At 45.9% G+C, this 22,805-nt stretch overlaps 1 protein-coding gene across 6 annotated transcripts in view; it reads left to right on the top strand.

The window, feature by feature from the left end:
• pax7a (paired box 7a) overlaps window positions 1–22,550 on the top strand; it is a 47,200-nt gene extending 24,650 nt beyond the window's left edge. For 4 of the 6 annotated variants that reach the window (XM_034585689.1, XM_034585686.1, XM_034585688.1 and 1 more), the window contains 4 exons: window positions 5,875–6,037; window positions 6,487–6,677; window positions 18,299–18,548; window positions 19,721–22,550. In XM_034585689.1, the coding sequence (XP_034441580.1) occupies window positions 5,875–6,037; window positions 6,487–6,677; window positions 18,299–18,548; window positions 19,721–19,836 (720 nt within the window). In that variant the 3' untranslated portion in view covers window positions 19,837–22,550. Of the gene's footprint in view, window positions 1–5,874; window positions 6,038–6,486; window positions 6,678–18,298; window positions 18,557–19,720 lie in introns of those variants that run through there. The other 2 variants (XM_034585685.1, XM_034585687.1) reach the window with 2 other exon arrangements.
• The last annotated feature ends 255 nt before the right edge of the window (window positions 22,551–22,805 follow it).

Raw genomic sequence — 22,805 nt, 5'->3', positions numbered from 1 at the left:
ATAATAATAAAGATGACAAAAATGAGCTAAGTGCAGATTTTGGGGATTTAAATGTGAAGTTTCTGTGTGTGCGTGTGTGTTGTCTGTATCGCCGTGTTCTACAAATGTCCACCAGCTGCGCTTTCACATGTAGGTGCCCAAATGGCCCATCACAGGGCAGGAGAGAGGAGACCCTTTGGCCTGAGAGCAAAGCTTCTCCAGCACAGCTGCAATGACGCATCTTCCAGATGTCGCTCAGAGACTAATCTGTTTGAGGCTGAGGGAGAAGCTTCAGGCTGGGGGTGTCGGAGGGGTCTCTCACACTCATATTTTAAGTTGAATTTGTGTCCACAGTCATGGTTCACTCGTGTCCGTTTGTCATTAAAAACGGCGTTAATGTGGAAAGTAGTTTCCTCAGATGGAGGTAAACGGTGCTGGTGAGGTGCAGACGCGGCTGCACCGGCTCTCCACCTCTGTGTTGTAAATTAAACTGCTCCATTCTTGTGGAAGTGTTTGGCTTAGCGCTGACTCCAAACCCAAACTCATAAACAGAGCTAATTCCCTTGTGTCTGCCCTCGCCTGCCATTTAAAGACCTTTTCACCATCCATCTTTATCAGTCCCGCTGTCCCTTTCAGCAGAGCTACCAGCGCTGCTCCACCACCACAAGCCTCACAATGGTTTTATCACCCCAACTGACAAATTGTGGGATATGATCCATATCTCTCAGCGATTAGTTCCAGGCTGTCTCGGTGGGAGGAGATACTGCCAACTTCTACCTTCAGTGTACGCTGCGCTGATGCAGTGAGCGCTGCCACTTTCCATCTGATAGCCCCTCAGTTTTAACAGGATCTGGCGGCAAAGCCATTCCATGAGCTATTAGAGAAGAGAGCAGCGTTTGTGTCCGATCCCTCTGTGGGGCGGACCAGGTGGGGGTAGCGGCGAGGAGGATATGGGCTGCAGGCCGCTGTAAATCAGCACTCACAGATGAAGCAAATTACTTTCTCCTCCATTTAGACTGAAGTTTTTAAAGAGACTGACTTCTGAGTCTCGGCTGAGGCTCATCTTCGCAGCATGCCGCCACCGGCTCACTTTACCAAATCTGTCACATAGATCCTCTTTCATTACCAATAAACATTCTGCATGTAGCTATTATAGTTCGTGGAATCTAATAAGGTATAAGCATTGCTTTTTACGAAGCGTGCAAATCAATTTGGTAAAAAGTTTCTCTCTTTATCTGTGGCTTGTGCTGGCCTGTTGATGTATGGAATGAGCACTGCGGGAAAAAAGACCTAAATGGAGTCTGGCCTTCTCCGCTTTTTTGTGAAAGACCAGTGCAGCCAAATTCAAACTCACGCTGGTGCTGTTAAACCACTTTTCAACATAGCTGCTGAACATGTAATCCCATAGGGAGGTATGAGGAGGCAATACACAGTTTCCTGATTGTTATAATATTAGTCAAGTACCAGCGGCAAGAGAGGGAATCACAATGGAGCCGAGTGCTGACAAGCAAACCCAACAGGCAACTGTATTCCCGCCAGTGTGGGTTTATGTTTCATAAAGGAATAAATAGGATTTGTGTAGATTGTCGGGGAGAAATTGTTGCAATGCATCAGTGTGAATGTTCTAACAGTTTTCTTATTATTAGAATTTAAATGACTTTGGTACAGTGCTTCTGTACTCCTGATACTTATCAAGCTAATCCCACTCTCCTCTCAAATTCATACTCCTAGCTACTTTAATTAGCATAGTGCCAGTCTGGAAGGCAAGCAGGGAGGGAATCAGAGAGAGAGAGAGAGAGAGAGAGAGAGAGAGAGAGAGAGAGGGGAAAGAAAAGGGGAAGGAGAGAGGAGAAGGGGGAGGTGTGCGGGTTCGGGGGGGGGAGGTATTGCGTGGTATGAGACAGAAGAGGATTTGTATGTTGAGGCTGGTTGCATCACCCCTCTGTGTTTTTTGTGGATATGAAGTCAGCAGCACATTTTGTTTTGTCATTATCTCGGCTCTCGGTATTCATCTACCGAATGTTGCAAATTGGCTCCTGAAAGGCGTCACACGCATTCAGTACTCGTCTTTGACAAAATAATTCATGGAGGATTGACTGAACGGGGGGAATTCTGAAATATGAGCGATCCTGTTTAAGAGAAAACAACACAGACGTTTTTTTTTATTTTCCCACTGCACTGCAGTGTCACGCGTTTACAATGTTTGCAGCGTATTATCGCTGATCAGAGATGAAAAATGCAAAGTGCCTCTAGATCGCTAGGAATCTATTCTTTTGGTGTGGAGTGAATGGGAGATTGAAAGCAATGAACCGATGCAGGCAGCCAAACTGGAGCTGGAGACTGAAACGTGTCCCTGTACTGAACGTCGTGTTTGCAGGTTTGTCATCCGATTGCAGGTTGGAGGTTTTTGTCTAAACCCTCCTCTGCTGTGGAACAACCTTCACCCTTTGTCCACCTCCAAGTGGATCTTCCTTCAAGCCGTCCTCTTTGGTTCACAAGCAGCTTGACTTCTATAAGATGCACTTATATTCCCCTATTCCCTCTCCAAAATATTCACTCCACAACGATTCAGAGATATGCTGCCAATATGTCCAAGTGTATTGGCCCTGGGAAACCTCTAAGTCCATGACAGCGAGACAGAAGTGAGCCACATGCATGAACTGCACGCTTGTAGGTAGAGGGGGGGACATGGAGGAGCGCGGCGGCTCTCTGTGCAGCAGCGAATTAAACCGGATTGGGGAAAGCAGAGGAGAATCTGTGGTCCAAGGTGACTTTGTGATCAGGTTCCAGAGCGCAGCCTCAAATCCTCAGCTCCGGGCTGTGTGATAGTCTGTGTGAGAGCACATGTGTTTGTGCATGTGTGTGATACCGTATGGGCAGCTGGGCGCATGTGCATCACCACTGGTTCACATGTTTATCCCAGTCTGTGCTGAGGGCCCGGTGATTACTGGAGAACACACTTGACATGAACTCGCCTCTTGTGACTTTTATCAAAGTGGACACAATGCAACCGGAGTTCACGCACAATAACTGAGTAGAGCTGGAGACTCATTGGTATTTTAGCCGAGTTAAGTGTATTACCATCGCAGGAAGCCTGTTCAAGGCCTAAGAAAACTGCCAGTTCCCATAAATTACGAGTATTGACTTCGCTCTATGGCCCTTTTCATATCTGCGTATTGGTTAATATGATCCCACCATGACAGATTGAGATCCAGTCGCTCAGACCACATCTGGATGAGGTCTGGGACACATTCTTGGCCTCTTTTATTCTTTTAGCTGTTCAGCTCTTTTATTCTTTTAGCCGTTGAACACGAATGTATCAACGGGTGTCCTCTGTGTAAGACGAAGAACATCAGCGAGTCAAGATTTGATGACGTCCATACATGTATTTACATTGCGTCAAATGGGTGCTTTGATTTACCTGGAACCAGTCTGATTTGTTTTGATTTCTTCTTCTTTTTTAAATTTCTGGCACATTAAGTTCTGCTGATTGCTGCCTCCTGCCAGTTAGAGCCGGGAAATAAGATCCAATCACAAGTCGACTCAGGAGACATTCTAATGTCAGGTGTGAACTGACGCACTCAGAACTGTCCACTTGTGATCAGATCACTTGAGAGACACTTTGATGTCATGTCTGAACCAGGGACTGTTTTCTGATGTCAGACAGAATCATCTCCCACAAGTTTTAACAGCAAATACATTTTAATAAAATATAAGGGTCGCGACTAAAGAAAGATTAAACTTATTTATTGTCATGTTTTGCCTCTCGCAGGACTTGGTCAGGAACGTCCTGTGAATGTGTCCGTCTCGAACAATCTCCTGCTGTATTCTTCATAGGTGAAAGACAAACTTTCAGAATTTCCCAAAAATTGGATTCAGACATTTTTTGGAGTTCACATCTAAAAACAGCTTAAGTAATTCTGCTAATTATTTTCACCTTTAGTTTTATGATGACAGGCCTAAACATCTAATGATTGATAAATGTTTGTTTAGTGTCTGGCCTCATAAAGACTTTGTCAAACTTCAAACAACAAGCTCAGTGTTTATGATGGATTTCATTATCAAGATTAACATTAAATCCACAGTGATGGGAAATTATTTTAATTAATAATTGAACGATAAATTATTATTGCAAATCGTTATAGAGCAGCCACGAATAAATAAAGGTGCCGTGAACTTTACTATTTTAGTAAAGTGAGGGACTGAAGGAAAAAAGACCAAAAAACGAAAACGATAAAAAGCTAAAAATAAAAGAAGAAAAAAGCGACTTTAGCGTTTAAGTGTTTTGTGTCGGCCATGATTGAACACCTCCTTCCTAAGCCTGGATGACAAAGGGGGAAGGAAGTGAAAGTGCAAACATAAAAGATGGGCGGGGTGAGTGGATGAGGTCGGAGGTGAAGTGGCACTGTGGGGTGCGGAGATGGGGGGGTGTGGAAGGAAGGGGTGTACCCCACCGTACCCCCCCCCCCCCCCTGCAGGCAGCTGTTTGTCTGGCCCAAGTAGAAGCTTAGCTCAGACCCTGGTCCACGCTCCACTACATCCCAATGGCGAACATTTCACCGCAGCCACACACCACATTTGTTTTGGAATACTCGATTGAGGGATTCAGACGGGGGCTTGAGAGGCGACTCGGCCTCAGATAAAGATTTCATGTTGGTTTTTCAGTTGTACGACTGAGGTTTGCAAGTCGTCGCCTGTTGAATCCCGTTTTCTTTCGAGTGAGCGCTCGCCACTAAACTTTAAGGCCCCAAAAAAAAAGTTTTTCACAGAGGCATTGACCGTGTGGGAAAAGAAGCACATTCAAATTGAGATCTCTGTTGGACTGAGATCCCTTGTAGGCCTTTACGAGTTTATATGTATGTTTGTGTGTACAAAAAAAAGAGGCAGCCCCTGAAAAGCAGCGAGTATGTTGCTGTGTAAGTCCCCTTGAAAGTGTCCCTCTTTAAGACCTGTTTAAAAGGGACGCCCTCCCTTTGTGTCCACTGTTCTCTGTGGCGTATGGAGGGGCTTTTGTCCCCCCTCTTTCATGTGTCCTCACAATGGCCCGGGCCGTTTGAAACACAACAGTAGATGAACTGCTCTGACAGTGTATTAAACTCTGATGAATTGCCTGTGCGAGGCATAGATCAATGTCCTTCAACCCTCGGCACACAGTGAAGCCGGGGCCTTGTCTCGGGCTAAATGGAACAGGTTGCTGGCTCCTTTCAAAACAGCCTGATTATATTTGTGTTTTGTTGGAGCAGAAGCCTTTTTAAAATGTGTAAATCTTTGCGGTTCAAAAGACTCCGACCCCCCCCCTCCTGTCTTTCAGGGAGTTGACATTGTGTGTCTGCGCTTTAGTGCTGCTCATTTTGGGAGCATTTTGCCATTTGCTGGCTCAGAACTCAAGAGTCTCAACTCTGAGGTTAAAACACTTTCTGGAAAGTGAATTTTAAAGCTTCAAAAACAACCATGTTTAAAACCGCACGGTGTAGCAACACAGCCAGATAATGTTGCCCTTTGTCTCCAGAGGTGTGATGGCCTCTCGCAAAGCATTTAACAGTTTGAGGTGTGGGATGTGGAGACTGCTCACCTACCTCTGACCTTTGGATGACTTCTTCCCTCTGAAGGAGGCTTAGGGCAGCCTGTTTACACAGATCACAGCTTCAGCCACTTAAGAACAACAGGGACAGACCACTGAGCCTCTGTGGCAGCTCCCACAGGGACGGCAGCTCGCAGCCACCACCAGCACTTGCACTAACCGGCAGATTGATCACAGGTGGCAGGAGCCAGCACACTCTGCAGAGGGTCTGCATGCTCGCTGCACTTAGTGTACACAAGATGAAATAAAAGTATTTGTGAATCGAAGAATTTGAACTTTGTTTTGAAATCCTGACGTTAATTTCTCCTGTGTAGGTGTGGTTCAGCAACAGGCGAGCTCGGTGGCGCAAACAGGCTGGGGCAAACCAGCTAGCGGCCTTCAACCACCTGCTTCCCGGAGGATTCCCACCTACAGGCATGCCCTCTTTACCCACGTACCAGCTACAGGACTCCGGCTACCCCGGCTCGCTATCGCAGGGTAAGACCACCACTTCTGCACCCAGGCACAAAACCCCTTCCATTTTGAGACTCACAGTAGGATCAGAGGTTAATCTAATTTTGGTACAGATTACATTAGTGCTCTTTATTTGGGGTATGCCATCCATATTTTATGTTCATGGTAACATCATTATGAACCATGTGCTGCATATAAGAACCATGCAGCAAGTAGTTATCTTTACAATCACAGCTTTGTCGCAGTGGGACAAAAACAAGCCTTCACTTCTTCTCTTGTGAGACGCAGGTCATTTCTGCAACACTTTTAATGTTCAGCCTTGTGTTTATTGGCTGAAGAATTTGTAGGAAGGACATTTAATCTGTGATTTATGACCTCCTGAACTGGTGATTCATGTTGTTGCTTCAGCGCAGAATTTCAATTTCCGATTTGCTCTTACCTGTGCACTTTTTGTGTTGTTTTTTTTTTGTCAGAGGGCGGCACGTTGCACAGACCCCAGCCCCTGCCTCCATCCTCCATGCACCAGGGAGGTCTGGGTTCCGACGGCAGCTCTTACGGCCTGACGTCCAACCGCCACAGCTTCTCCAGCTACTCTGATACTTTCATGAGCCCCTCGGCGTCCAGCAACCACATGAACTCTGTTGGCAACGGCCTCTCCCCACAGGTCAGTCCAATAGGCTTTACCTCCATATATCACGGCTATACCTTCCCCTATAGGTAGCGCTAACATCCCTCCATCCTCCTCCTCCTCCTCCTCCCACTGCTCAGACTAATTGCATTTGACTGAAATTAAAATTCAGAAACAGCTTGTTCAGCAAAATAACTGCCAGTGTGGGCTTTTATGTTCGCCTTCCAAAGCCCTGGATTTACTCTAGCTATTCTAAATTGCTACATTTGTAAAACAATTGGATTAACATCAACAAATTAAAATTCATCTAGATAGTAGCACAAGTGCTCAAGCTGCTCCAAACAGCGGTTTTCCGACTTTCCTGGGACGTCTTAAATCCTGCGCAGCGCAGTGAGAACACATGCAGATGAAATAATTAGCTAAAGCTTATAAATGTAGACCCCATAATCTTCTGCATATAATTGTCTGCAGCGGGAAGACTGCGGCGCTGTATGTGTGATTTCCTTCTTGTGAAGCTGCATGAGTTCCGCAGGCAGCTCAATGCACAGAGTGATGGAGGTGTCGTGATCTCCACATGAGGTTTTTGTAGACCTGCTGTTCACTTGCCGCGCACTTCCTCGTCTTCTTAGGTTAAGTCCTAATTTGAATCTGCACAAGGCCCTAAACTATTTCCCCTCCCCTGTCATGGAAAGCCATCATCTCTGTTCCCTTAGCGGCAGGCTCCTTTGCATCCTTCTGCTGGATTTTGCATGCTAACCCCTTTGTTAATGCGTCCATTAATGAGCGTTTAAATTCAGCTCCTGTGCTAAGGGTGGAGCTTTAAGTAGCGCGGAATAAAAAAAGTGATTTGTGTCGACGCACATCATGTGTACAGAGCGAATTACACACAATTACCCATCAATACTGGCCAGTCTGGCCCACCCTCACCAACAAGATGTGGTTAACAGGCAGAAAATAAGATTGAAATGGTGTGTAAAGAGTTGAAAATGAATTTCAATGCCGCATTTGTCCACAATTACCCCGTCGTTCACACGTGTTTTATTGGGAGTTTTTTTTTTTTCTTCTCCAAATATTTCTCAAAGCAGATTGGAAACATTCTTGGTATTACCCTCTTTCTTCTGAGAAAAAAAGAATTAAGGATTTTGTGACAAAAAAGAGATTTTCTCTCCTGCCGGAGCGACGGAGGATAACATGGAGGCTCACAGCGTGTTTGATTGTTAATCGTGGCACAGGGGCTTTAACTGCTAATGCTCTCACTGCAAACCTGCACAAAAACACCAGGAACATGGAGTCATTTTTTTTTTCATTAATGGCTCTCTCTAATACTGGCATGGGGCGCACTGTCGCTTTCTCTCCCTCTCTGCACAGGCATTCAAGAATGTGTTGGGATATTGAACATTTCCTGTCATAGCGAGGATTAGAACAGGAGCCTTTGGGCAACTGTACAGCTTGGATTTCCAGTATTCAATTACCCTATCAAGTGGGTTTGACGGAAGTCTATAAAAACCCACCTGAAATGCAATTTATTTGTATTTGTTTTTTAAACTCATATATTTATTATGCAGCTGAAATTGTGGATTTTGTTCATCTTTTCAGAGGGCTGGTATATGAGTGTGGTGTGGATGTTTTGATGTGTCACACCACGTTTGCACTGCGCAGAATTGAAATGTATTGAATGCATGCAGAATGCTGTGTGGCATTCCTATCAGTCTCTCAGCATGGAGATGAATGTTCCCACTGACAGCAGAATCAGAGTTCACTCCACGGTGCAGCGTCCCGCTGGGCCGGGCACACCCCACATCCCCCCCCCCCCCGCCCCCTCTTTCTCTCTCCTCGTCACTTCACAAACATGGAGCTCTCCACAAACACACAAAACTCACTCAACACAACATTCAGTTTCCCGTGTCCGAGTCAGAACTTGCGTTGTCTTTCTCTTTAATTTCGCTCAGTTTCAGCTTAGGAAAACTGTCGATCACACATCTGACTACTTGGCGTGTATTTTTCATGATTTACAGCATGTTTTTCACTCGCCTGCCTTCGCTGCCCTGTAATGGGAAAAAGGGTCGAACACAAACACACTCTCTATCGAGATGGAAATGAGAATTTTGATATTGTAAGTTGCAGACAGCATCTGCTTGCTGGAGATATGCTTGTGCATTTGTATGTGTGGAGCTATTTTCTTCAAGTGTCTGGCATTGATGGCCTCGCTGTACAGAGATTGACAAAAATTCTCTGATTCCCCGGTAAATGGGCCCGCGGTGGCGAGGTGCCAAGTCTGTAATGGAATCCTGCAGCGTTCAGCGGCCCCGACAGGAGCTCGCGTCCATCCCAATCCCATAACCTATCCCGACAGCACACATTTTCCCATTACAGGCGGCGGAGAAGCTATCCACTCTCCAAACTGGTTACTGTCATTGTGGGATATACAACATGTTTGGCTGGTTGAGGGAGGCAGCGTATTAGAGGTGGTGAGAGTGAAGCTGTGCATGGCTGGGCAAAAGGTATGAAACCAGAAGTGCGTTTTGTTGTTGGTCTTGTTTCATTTAGCGACACAGCAGGTGTTGGAAAGGAGGAAAGGCAAGGGCATGGAGGACAAGCATCCAGGTATTTTTCAGCCATGTGCACCTGGAGATTTAAGCTTATTTCTGCCTTTTTATTATGGTCCTTCTCATCTCTAATATTTCATTTGAAATGAGTCTCTGTGTCGACCTCCTTCGAAGCTACTATGATGCTTCAAATCTGAACTTTGCATAGTCCAGACTAGAAAAGAAATAAGCAATATTTGCTTTGGACAGACAGCAGAGCTTTAACTGAAGAGGTCACACTTATTTAGACATTTATGTCTAAAGAATATTGTATATTTTCCACAAAACCGGACAAAAAGAGCCTGTTAGATACTTCTCCAGTGATTCCTAGAAGCCGTGTTCATTGGCATTTCATTTGCAGGGAGACATTTGGCCTGCATTCCTCTTTACTGCATGACAGGGACACCTGCTGGGAGAGGAAAGAAAATAATTGAAGTGCACTGGAGGGCTAAAGCCATGCAAGAGGAGCTCGGTGGCAGAGCTTGGGTTTCATTCCTCAGAGAAATGGCTGGAAATAATGGCTGGGAAAATAGGGGAAAAAAAGCATTTTTCTTACATTGTAAAAGTGGGAAATGCACTGGTGAACGCATGCGGCGATGTGCTGTGTTCCCCCAGTTGGAAGTCGGTGACCTCCGTAGGTTGGTGTGGTGGGTAGAGATTTTATTGCTGTTTTGATGAGGGGAAGTTTGCAAAAGTTTTGTGAGGAACTTTTTTTTCTGTTTTGCAGTTTTTATGAAAGTGTTGTGTGTTTTGGAATGACAAGGATGTGCGTGTGTGTATCTGAGGAGGGCCTTTGGGCTGTGTGAGTGGGCCGGGCCTGCACACATTCACACACACACACACACAAACGCACACGCACACACGCACACACACACACTCACACACGTACACGGGATCAGAGGCAGAGCGGCTCTCAACCCTGCCTCCCTTTGATCTGTGTCCCCAGGCCTGCCTGCCCGCGCGGCGCTGCACCGTACCACGCACGCTGACACCATGCTCACCAGCGACTCCCCACAACTGTCTGAGAGAGATAAGCCAGGGGAGACTCCAAACTGTGCTGCTGCTCTTCCATTAGCTAGTGCAGACGCTTCTTTTAAAAGCGGGATGAATTATTTTTAAGAAGCAAGCTCTGCCGTTGCCAAAAAAAAAAAAAAATGGAGAGGGGAAAATGTACGGAACAATCTGGAGCTCTGGCTTCATTCCGCCTCCCTCCCTGACTTCTAACAAGACATTCTGCACCTGAATACCAATGAGAGGGGGAGATTCATGTAGTCCCCCACATTATTAAAACTTGGGCATTAAGCCTCTCACCGGGCACTGTGTCAGCTGGCAGGCTCCACTGACAACAAATCAAAGGGGATGAGCACATAGCCTGCATTCACAGCTCAGCCACTCGCAGAGCAAGAGGGGGAATACATACTGGTTAATTAGAACTCCCATTAAAACAAATACTGTTTCAATTTGGCAAGTATAAAAAAAGATGTAAGAGGCTTTGAGAAAAAAGAGTCCTGCTGTCGGCAGCTGCCAAGAAAATCCAGGGACTGTAAATCATATCCACTGGCTATACTGTTTCTGAACAGATTATTAGTGTTTGCTGTTGTTTTGCAACACTTTTGAACTCTGAGGAAAGATTCTGCATCTGTGACACAAGAAATCCACGTCTGCACGCACCACCGCTGCTGCGTTGGCCTTCACCTCTACTGTATGTGATAATGCGTTTTGGTTTGTTTTCCACTGAGTCGCATCTGCCGCTTTTATGACGCGAGATAAAACTAACAAACCAGCACTTTTTTCAGCATAAACTCAAAGCGTGTACAGAACCAAAGAGCGCCACTTGTGGAGTACACCGCGGTTGCAGATGCTGCTTTACATGCAGAGACAGTTCGGCAGTTTCCTACTCGTTTTTTTATACCTGTGCCATTTGTTGCTCGTTGCATCTTTCAGGTCTCAGCAGCCCCGAGTGAAGCCATTTTCCTCACTCTTCCAAAATATCTTTGGTCGGAGCTTTGTGTATTCATCGTCTATTTTTCACCTATCAACCTTCCTTCCCTCCGTTTGGCTTTTTGTCATCCCATGATGCCTTGCCAATAGTGCTTTGCTCTCTCTCTCTCTTTCCCTCTCTCTCTCTCTCTCTCTCCCCACCTTCCTCCCTTGCTCCAACTCTCTCCCCTGGAGAGGCGGCTCTTCTCCCATACGCTCAGATGAAAGGCTATGGCGGACAATAAAAATGCTATTTAAATGCAAGGGTGTTTGTGTGCGGGTGAGAGATATTTCCTGCTGAAAGTGAGCTGCTGCATCCTGATAAATAGTAAATATAAGGGAATGTGATTTACATTTATCTTGCAGAGGCAGCCAATATGAATTTCAGTAAATCCTAGAAGATGGGGATTTAAGGAGGAAAATGACTGAGACTGATTCACATGCTGTGTCCCACGCAGTCGAAATGCCTATAAGGTGGATAGTGCCACTGCCTTTATTAAAGTGTAGGCACAGACATCGATCATATCTGAAATACCTATTACACACAGAGCCTCATACATACACACATTTTGAAGGTGACTTGCACCGGATAGAAATAATAATAAGAATAATATTAATAATAATAATATCTCCTACTTGTAGTAGGAGGCTGCAGGGCAGGTGAAGTGTCTGGGGTGCATACGCTGGGTGACCTATCTCTGCAGGGTGAGGGGTCAGGGTGCACAGGGTTATGGGACGGCTGGGGGAAGACAGAGCGCTGGCTCGCTGTGAACCTGCCCAGCTATAGCCGGAGGTTTGGGATGTTGTCGAGCTGCATGTGGTTCCCGTTAGTTCCAGATGCCACTCTGACAGGTGCATAGCCGTGATTAATACTCTCTCTGACTTCATCTCTCACCCACATTTTCTCATTTCTGTCCCTCCTTTCCCGTTCTGTCTCATCCTGCATGTCCTGCACTGATCTTCTCCGCCTATACCCTCTCTCGCTCATGACCCGCAAGCAAAGTTTATCCAAAACTTGTAGTTTTCTTTGCCTTCGTTTAAAAAAGGGGCTAGAAATATGAGTATCCACAAACAGCATGCTTCATTTCACCTGTCTCTTTTCTTCCTCCTTACAATGAGATGAGACTATGGGAGGTGGTTGGGTCCTCAGCTGGTTGTCTCATGCAGAAGCTCGCCCCTCTCAGTCTCCAGCTGAGAGCTATTTCACTATGTATTTACATGTAATTATGGCTATGAGGTGCAGATATTAACACTGTCAAGAACAATTTGACCTGACATTTTTCACTAGACCTGGCCCCTGCTGTTTTTAGCAAACAACCCCCTCCTCCTCCTCCTCCTCCTCCTGCCGCTTTCTCTCCTTCACTCCCTCGATCCGCCTCGCTTTTCCTTCTGGGGCTGCTCCCTCAGTTACACACACACACACACACACACACACACACACACACACACACACACACACACACACACACACACACACACACACAGGCCCTGCCGCGCTGAAACCACTCTCCTGGAATCAGAAAATCTGCCGTTTAATTTAGGAAAGGCGTCAGTGCAAGGTGCGAAGAGTCGAAGGCTGTGCATGTGTGCGTGTGTGCGTGTGTGTGTGTGTGTCTGCGAGAGTGTGCACTTTGAAGGGGCCTCTCTTGTTCCCAGTGGCTGAATCCATCCCATAGTTACTCAAGCATATCACTAGCAGAGAATAGAGGATTGCTCCCCACACGTTCTCCAATTGCAGTCCAATAGACGGCATATTAACCTCTGGTTAGTGCAGGGCCAAGTTTATAGCTCATACTGTGGGATGTTTAGGAGCGAGGGGGGGGGGGCCCTTCCTCCAGCTCCAGCAGCTGTGCTTTCTTCAACACTTAACGCCAGCATGAGCTAAAAGTGGGCTCAAAAGGATTCGGCTTAATGGAAATTTGCAAAGAGACACAGAAGATGTGTAGATGAACCTAAAATAGACATGACTTCTATTGCACTTCCGCTTTGTGTGAATAGAGAGCTTCGTGGAGCCGAGGCAGAGGAGACGCAGGCGCATGGCGGCTAACACGTTGTGAGGAGTGACAGCTTGTTCCAGTGCCCGCTAATCGTCCTCATCTGTGCCTGACTTGTCAATGCCCAGATTCTGTCAGTGCCAATCAGCCACTTAATTGAACACAATTAGCGCCCCGCCCCAGCCCCCCCCACACACACCATATTCTTCAAAGGCCAATTTCTCCCCCTCCAGCACCAGCCCCCCCCCTCCCAACGCCTGCCGCTCGCCCGTCGCCCTTCCTCCCATTCTACCCTTCATTCCGCCTCTGTCTCTTCATCCTAAAGGGCGCATGGCGGAAGACACTTTTCAGTTTTTATTAATGTGCTGCGGCCAATTAACGCAGTGGCATGCAGGCCAGAGCCGTCATCTGCTGCCTGCCACCATCCCGGCTGTCTGCTGTGGCCCCACGCCACCCCTCGCGCCACCTCCACCGTGACCAAAACGCTTTAATTCAATTTATGCAATCACTGTTATTTTTAAATAGTCATTTTGTCTGCTCAGATGAGGGGCCTTACTGCCCGCTGGGCCGGCCCTCTCATGTGAGGGATGGGGGAAGGGTGGGACGTAGTGGGAGCAGGAGTCGACCGACTTGAGCGTGTGTGTGTGCGTTTGTGTGTGTGTGGGTGGGTGGGTGGCTGGTGGGGTCCCTGATATTTTCATTTCTTATTCCTTCATTTTTTGTTTTGTTTCTGGTTATTAGATATTTGGTTCTGGTTTTCTGAAAAGGGGATTTGAGGCAATAAAAAAAAAATTGCTAACAAATTCTCAAAGAAAATATCTACATTTGCTCCACAGTCGCATATTTTACGGGTCTTAGTATTTTGGCTGTTCTCACTGGGTGTGTGTGACTCTTGGGGTCACAGATTTAAACACTATTCTTTTCCTGTAATCACACCCTCAGGACTGGCCTTCAAATATTGATCTGAAATTCAGTGTCATCACTGTGGATCTTTAATCACTCTGCTGGGGCGAGTATCAGCCGGGCAGATCTGCTAAGGTGCAAGATGCTATTCTGCAGCGCTCAGATAACTTACAGACATTTGGAGTGCTCATTTTTCCCCGTCTGCCCCGGTGACCTCTGCCTAACTTAAAGGTACATCTCGGGGGCATTTTGATTTGGGCAGAACGGGGAGCTATCGGTGACAGAGGAACTAATCCAGTCTTGCGCAGATTAAGAGTATTTGTGGAGTGGGGTGTGTTGGCGCTGGCGCCGGGAATGGAACAGAAGGGGCTCCTATCAGCTCTCCAGGCAGGCTAGCCCTCAGGCCAGTGCAGTCCTACAGGAGTCTTTGTACTTCCCAAAGCCTCCACTTTTCCTCTCACTCACTCTATATCACTTTCTCTTCTCTCCTCTGCCCCCCTCGCCCTCTTTCTATAGGCTCTCATATTTTCGCCGTTCCATTTACTCCCCTTACATTTGTGTATTTGTGTTGTTTTTGTCCAACACAAAGGTCTGTGCGCCCAGTTGTTATCGCCACATTCTTGACAAACAGTTGCAATATGAATTTTGAGACATAGACATAGACACGCAGAATACAATAATTAATTGTTCCAGTGACGACACAAACTTAATATTCTGGCACGTCTGCATTTTCTTTCTTCACTAACTTCTCTCCCTTTCTTTTTGTTTGTGTTTTTTTCTTGTCTCACTCGCAGTGTTTCTGTCTCCGTCACATTGTTTTATTCTGGAAGGAAATCCAACAACTCGTCAAACATTAGCACAGACAAAAAAAAAATGTAATTTGACTGTTGAAGAAATTAGGGAGGTATGAAAGAGCCCCTTTTTGTGTCTCAAATGTACTATTTATTTATCTGAAAGGATGCACATTGTATCAATTTACACTTCCCCATTCACTTCGCCACAGGCTGGAGGCTCAGAAGTTGTGAGAATTAATTACTTTTTTATTATTATTTATAAAGTAATCTATCTGTAGAGAGGCAGTGGAGGAATAGAGGAGGAGAGGGTGAGGGGAGGGTGTGTGTGTGTGTGAGAGAGAGAGAGAGAGAGGCAGGGAACGCCCTGGAGCATTGTCCTTTAAACTAGGTCCTGGCTCACATTATCTCCCAAACCAGCACTCACACAACGTCGAACAACAAACGAACTCTGGGCTGCTGAGGACGCTGTATGCAAGGATAGGGAGAGAGAGAGAGAGAGAGTGAGAGAGAGAGAGAGAGAGAGAGAGAGAGAGAGAGAGAGAGAGAGAGAGAGAGAGAGAGACAGGGGGAGAGAGGAGGGGGAGGGAGGGAAGTCATGAGAGACAAGGAAAGGAAGAAGTCGCAAGAGTATGTTAGGAGAAATATTGTGAATAAAGGTTTTTTTCTTCCTTTTTGAATTTTAAACTCCACAAGTCCTGGTTAAATTACCTGGTTTCATACAGAGATGATGTCATTACAATTTTGAGCCACAAGCTGAGTGCCACAGATTCAGTGAAACAACGTCAACAATAACCGATCATCTCACCTTGCTTTGTATAAACTTAACAAAAACCTAACAAAAAGCTTTTTATCCCTCTGTGAGAGTAAATATGCTGAGTAGGAGTTTGAGGGGGATTTTGAATCAACGCCACATTACACTTTATGCCAGATCTACTTTATCTATAAAGTTTTGTTTTACATGTAGTGACAGAAATATGTGACGGTATGCAGCTGCTAATGTTTTTTTTATGACCTTATGTGACTAAGTATCATTTAACACTTGGATGTGAACTTAAAGATCTTTATGGGGACACCAAAGTAGCAACTATAGAATGGAACTCGGTAGAGTTCATGGAACCACATTTAAGTTCACCAGATCGGGAATTTAATTTGGATCTGCACTAGAGTTTACACACTCATAAATAGCAGTCACCTAAACATGTCAGATTTTTTTTCCATCAAGATCCGTGAATTATTATTTGAGGTATCAATGAAAATAAGGAAAAACGCCCTATTCCACAATGTAAAAGAAAGTTAACGAGTTTCATGCTAATCCGTCCAGTAGTTTTTGCATAATCTTGTTTACATACAAACAAACCGACCAATAAACAGACAGGGGTGAAAACATATCTTCCCTTTCCATGGATAACATAAGAGATTTGGATAGAAAACTCTTCACACAGTTTTGAGTCGTGTTTAAAGGCTGAAGTGACTCTAACTCTGAATCCGACCCGGCACCTGAAAGATTTTTATTTTGCTGGATGAGCAAAAAATACAGACTAATGAAAACCCCATTACTCGAGAGGAGCTTGTACCTTTTTCTCCTCCAGTAAAACTTATAATCAGGATGGTCCTCTTCTTTTTGGGGAGGACGTGTGAAGGGTAACTACATCTTCGCAAATGACAAACTTGACAGACTCTAAAGAGGCCGATCCTAATTGGCTAAAATAGCAAAATTGCAACATTGTCGATGATAAGGAGTCATTTTCTTTTGAAGAACTTTCATGAGCATGAATTATAATAATCGAGCCGTTTGTTGGCTCTTCTATTTCACTAGGAAGCGATGTAATCAAGCTTCAATTAAACCAATGACTAAAATGGACTCATGCCCTCCAGCTGTCGCTCTCAGGACACATAAAGAGCGCCCCCCCCCACCTTCGCTCTCAGCCATCACATATACTGCTCCTCATCTTCCTCCAAGTGTGCAGCTCGGCTCCATATGGGAGGGAGCATCACATGTGTCCGGCATGAAGAGGGCCATGAATCTCCCTCTTATGGATACATGTCACATGCTCTGTCTGCAGATGTGGAGGGGACGATGGGGGTTTTCCATACTGATAGAATTAACATGTGGAAATGACTAACCAGCCGTTATGTTTCTGATGTGCTCCGAGTGCTGCAGATTTCCTGGGAGGCCTTTTTCTAAAGATATGATTAATTTGCAGAATATGGTTAATTTTCCCTCTGTGGGATATTCCTGGCTTCGTGCGTCCTTTGTGGACTGTTTGGCTTGCGTTGCCTATATGGTTGTGTTGTAAGTGTGTGTGTGCATGCGTGCAAACATATGTCTGCATGTGTATCACCCCTGTGTAACCACCTCCATGATGGGCTAATTGGTTTAGCAGCCAAAGGGCCAAAGGCCAGTGCAGCATAGCGAAACTCAACATGAACCTGATGTTGAAAGGAAGGCTTCCCTGCAATAGGAGGGAAGCATGTGTGGGACAATTCCCTTCTTACCACCCCCTCTCTCACACACACACACACACACACACACACACACACACACACACACACACACACACACACACACACACACACACACACACACACACACACACTCGCTCGCCACTTTCTCTTTTTCACTTAAAGAAACTCGCAGCATAAGAAAACAAAATTCTTCACACTGTTCTGGGCCTCTTCAGACTGGAGTAGCACCAGAGGTAATCTCTTCCATTTTAACATATTTTGAGACCTTCTTCTGACGAATGTCACATGCTATTACAGTAATCTAGAATATTGAATTGGAAGCTTTTATGCACTATGAATAATATACACACTGTAATATTGCAGCGAGCCCCAACCTGCAGTATCAGCGGGCCCCTCAGTAATGTTTGTGCAGCCTACTTTGTGTGGGGATCTGAGGGGATCATTTACCAGTTCCAACTCCATTACTATTCATGAGATGGGTAGGCTAGGGGCGAGGGATTAGGGACTCCCTTGGTGCTTGTTGTGCTGTAGGCTCGGGCTCAGGCCTCAGGCTCCAGGACAGGGGCTGTCTGGCACGGATGGTGGGTCTATTATCACCCTGGGACCCTTCTGTCCCACAGCAGAACACTTACTGGCACCGCCAACTAATGGAAACAGTCTCTCTTGTTCCCTTTCTCCTTTTTTTAACCTCATCACCCTCCATGTATCCTTTCCCCTGCTCTCTCTCAAAAAAAGAAAAGAAAAAGAGATTGGGAAGTTTTTCCCTTTCCCTATTTCAAACTTGAAATGGTGTATTTCTATCGGCATCTTTACCGTGAAGTGCTAGGATGGCACTATATTTCCAGGAAAAAAAGTACTTTCCCTCAACTCTGTCAATGCTTTGATCCTCAATTTTCCAAATGTATAACATCCTCTGTTCCCCCCTTACCCCCCAGGTGATGAGTATCCTGAGCAACCCCAGCGCCGTACCCTCCCAGTCCCAGCACGACTTTTCCATTTCCCCCCTGCACGGCAGCCTGGACGGCTCCATCCCCATCTCGGCTAGCTGCAGCCAGCGCTCCGACACCATCAAGAGTGTGGACAGCCTGGCCTCCTCCCAGTCATACTGCCCCCCCACCTACAGTGCCACCAGCTACAGCGTGGACCCCGTCACTGCAGGCTACCAATACAGCCAGTATGGCCAGAGTAAGTAAACCCCTGCATGAACATTTCACACTGAGAGACTTGTCTGTCTGGGTGAGAAGAACTAGAGCAGGTCATTTGTTTCTGCAGCCTCCTTTTGACTAAATTTGAAAAAGCATCTGAAGTGATGCCCAGGCAAGAGAACCTCCTGACCTTTGCACCCTGGTTGGTTGAGGCAGACACGTGCTCTTGATAAAGACCCCCCCTCTCTCATCCCACCACCTCCATCCTCCCAGAGAGCTGCCTTAGTCACACCCCACTCCACTTGGATGGGAAAGAGGAGAGGGCCACTTCAAAGAACGGCACACCCTCAGGGGCCACAGTGTCCTCTTGTCCACCTCTCTCTTTCCTTCTCTCTCGTCTCCATCACACACACACACACACATACACACACACGTACCCTCAGGGCAGGAAAGAGTTTGCTTTATTAGATTAGCATAATTGACTGATGCTGTCACAGCCATTCATAAGAGGTAAAATGAAGCACACTTCCCCAGCAAGTCAGCCAGCGTCAGCAGGCCAACATTTGTTTGTATTTATGTGAAGGTTCGAGTACAGATCTGTTTGCATTGTGCATCTGCTGGTTTTTCCTTTTTTTTCTTTTATAAATCTCCCTGGCCTGTGTTGCGGATGCACGTGAGCGCTCGCCAATCCGTCACGTTTCTGTGTGTGTGTGTGCGCACCAGTGTTTTTGTCAGCAGCACGAAACTGATGGCAGTGCGGATGTGAGCTGATGTGAGGTTAATTAAGATGGTGATTGAGCACAGTAGATGGGTAATGAATGGAGGAGAGAGGAGAGAGCTGCTGTCGGCGGAGGAAAATGATCGGCCATGTGGAGTGTGGAGGGCATGAAATCAGAGATGCCAAGTGTAATGAAGACTGGCACATAGAACACACACAGGGAGCCGTGTGAGTGACAGCATGGAGACTTTACCAGGATGCACATGCTCGGTGCCAGCGGCGTGCCAACCTCAGACAAGGGACCGGGGAGGAGCTTTTTTTATCTTTCACTCTCTCTCTGGGAATTGTTTTTTCATTTGACTCACCAGTCTCTGCCACAACTTATTTCAGCCTTGTTCACAGGAATTAAATTGGAGAGAATAGGACGTATGTCTCAGGAATCTACCACCTGTCTGACGTGTGTGTTTTCTTGTCTTTTTGTTTTTCCTGTGTAGCTGCTGTCGACTACCTAGCCAAGAACGTGAGCTTGTCCACCCAGAGGAGGATGAAACTCGGAGACCACTCTGCCGTGCTGGGACTCCTGCAGGTGGAGACGGGACAGGCCTACTGAGGCCCTCGGGACGCAACCCCGGACCTCTCTCCTCCACCCTCTGCCACCCTCCTCCATGATCCATCAAGTCTGGACTCCCAACTCCAGCTCACCTCTTCTGCTGCTCGATGTGCAGCCCGGGCCATGACATCAGCGCACAGACACGCAGCCATGCAGTGTTATCAGCGAAAAGTTACGCTTGGGGGTGTGAGAAGGATCATCTGGGAGAGATGGAAGTAAACTTTTCACACCATCCTCAACCACCAGGCAGCTCTGCACCTGCTCTCCTCAAATCTGTGGGCACCCCTGCCTGCTCCTTGTTCTCACACCCCTTCCCCGAACCCTGTTTTGTTTCACGGGGCCAGACAGGACCCCAGACGACCCAAGAATGGTCGGCTGCCTTGGGCCGGTTTCCTCTTTGTCATGGCTGCAGTCCAACACACATTACGAGCCATCAAAAACATGTACTCTGACCTAGCTGTTCATAGTAGTTAACAAAGCCAATATCATTTCAGTGACTCTTATTCTCGTTCCTTTTTGATATTGTTAAGATTATTGTTGCTGTTATATGATTATGGTTAATGTGATTTACGTTGTTCTTTGATTCCACTCGTATCTCTTTTCTCTGTTAGATGTCGGTGTGTAAAAACACAGTTGGATGACTGAGACCATTTGGGAGTTGCGTGTCTGTTGCGTGTGCATGTTTGCGTGTCGGCACAGTCATACCAGAGAGGATGATTGTTTTCCAAGCTGCTGCTCCTCTGCCTGCTCCCTGAGCTCTAACGCTCGTGAGCGATTTGACCTTCCCACTTTCATATTCGTCTTGACATTCCTAAAGAACTTGGCCACTCTGTGGGAAGTCTGGCTGGATGGATTCTGCAGGGAATTCAAGCGGCGTTTGGTCGGCCAATAGCTTTCCCCTTCTAACCTCCATCCCATCCTTAGCCATGGTCCGTGGGGAGGCGAGCATTGTTTGCAAAAACAGGATTGGGGAAATTAATGTATTTTGTTTAGAAATATGGACCTTGCCAAGGAGGGCTAACTCGATTCCCCCCTCTGCTCCTCCCAAATCCCCCTCTGCCAGGGAGTCTGTGTGACTTAAACAGTGTAAAGCAGATTAAATCACACAAATATAGCGTCGACACTAATTCACAGTGACCCTTCCCATCACCAGCCAGGATTTCTGTTTTTTTTCTTTATAGAGTATTTAGCACATTCTGTAAATGCACCTTCAGTCGTTTTTCCACTCTCAGACTAAATAATCATTCCTTTTTCCAAACATTCCTCAGGCTCCATTTACAAACACATACTATGAGCATTCCAGCGCTCTCTGTTATGAGATTAAAAAGCACGCAAGCTGAGCCATTCACATGCACTCTGGAAAATCATATAATCCAGTCAGTTGTGAAAGGGCACAGGTAACAGCACTGATTGGCCCCCCCTCCCTCGCTCTATGGTTTGGACCGTAGCCCCCCCCACCTCACCTCTAATCCTCCACTTTGACGTCCTCTCTGAAATGTACAAAAAGAAGAAAAAAAACCCTTAAAGAATAGTGAATATGAGACGTTTGTGTAGCACTCATAGTTGAGTTGACACGATCCAGGACCTGCTGTTCCCTTGAGATGTGTGTGATTATTATTTCCTTTCATCGGCATCAGTGCGATATTGATGATGTTTGTAAACTTCATCTCGAGACAGAATTAGGTCCTTGGTCACCTTTTAAAAACTGAAACCTGTACAGTAGCTGGAGCAGATTGTGTATTGTTTGTTTATAAAGAGTATGTTTTATACTAAAACAACACTATGTGGAGTGGTAGGCGAGCAAGGGATCTGTGGAAGTATAAATGTTTGAGTTGACTTTTCATTTTGAGTTTCTTTTACTTGTATTTAATTGGTTTTTAGCTGTTTTGACCAAAAGTTTTTGTTTGTTGGTTGGTTTTTTGGGCCCAGGTGAGAATGAATTTGTATAAATTTAGTAAAATATAAATTCCATGAACAAAAATAATAAAAATTGTATAAAAGGGGATCGGACTGAAACACAGAGATACTCCCTGGACCACAGGACCGCTGTATATTTGAATAAGTGTCCGGACGAACGTCTTCGCACATCAGAGCGTTTTGAGGGTGTTCATGACCACAGACTGATTATTAATGCAGACCGGACGCGACTGGACCCTGGACCTAACACACCTGAACTCCTGAGCCTGTCGGTGTAAGGGGGGACCAGTGATGAGGAAGCCTGCGGAGTCGGCCCCTCGGCTCTGAGGGGAAACTGAACCTGAGTCCTGTTTGATTTGTGGACCAATGAGACTTCACGGAGGAAAAGTCCAAGTCGACTCCGCACTGAACCGCAGCAGTTTCCGGCTGCTCCGCTTAGACGCCTCACTCGTGTATATTTTAAAAAGGAAGAATTTTAGAATTGTCTTTAGTGTATCAAACCCATTTCTAACAATTGCGTCAATAAACATTTGGATATTTAAAAGCATACAACTCCTTATCCCCCTCCCGTCTATGTGACCCTTAACCTTTTTAGTTCCTTTCTGACATCTGTGCTTTGCTTTAGTCCTTCTTTCTGTTCCGCATGTGTATATATTATCATGGTATAATTTATTCTGCTGTATGAAGTATTAGAGTAGTGGGAAACTTGTATTGGTATTTACTACCTTCAGCCTGTTGGTGTGTTTACTGTAACACTGGCGTAACTGTTATCAATTAAAGATCCAAAATTTCTGCCATTTGTCTCCTTTCTTTATACTGTGTGTTTTTAAAAATTTACATTTTCAGTATCTACTACTATAAATGTGCGTATGAGCCCACAGGACAATCATTTACAACTATTCTGATGATTGAAGAACCATTAAAATCATCAATTAGGCAAATTTTATGGTTCCAGCTTCTCAAATCAATTTGTTCGTTTTAGTTTAACGTCAATGTGAATTGAAGATAGATGAGTTCTGGGCTGACAGAGTTCTACCTGGGCTGAGAGACAA

The sequence above is a fragment of the Hippoglossus hippoglossus genome, chromosome 5 (genome assembly GCF_009819705.1).
Source record: "Hippoglossus hippoglossus isolate fHipHip1 chromosome 5, fHipHip1.pri, whole genome shotgun sequence".
Classification (NCBI taxonomy): Eukaryota; Metazoa; Chordata; class Actinopteri; order Pleuronectiformes; family Pleuronectidae; genus Hippoglossus; species Hippoglossus hippoglossus.
Note: the sequence above shows the minus strand (reverse complement) of the source record. Positions and strands in the feature narration are given on the sequence as shown.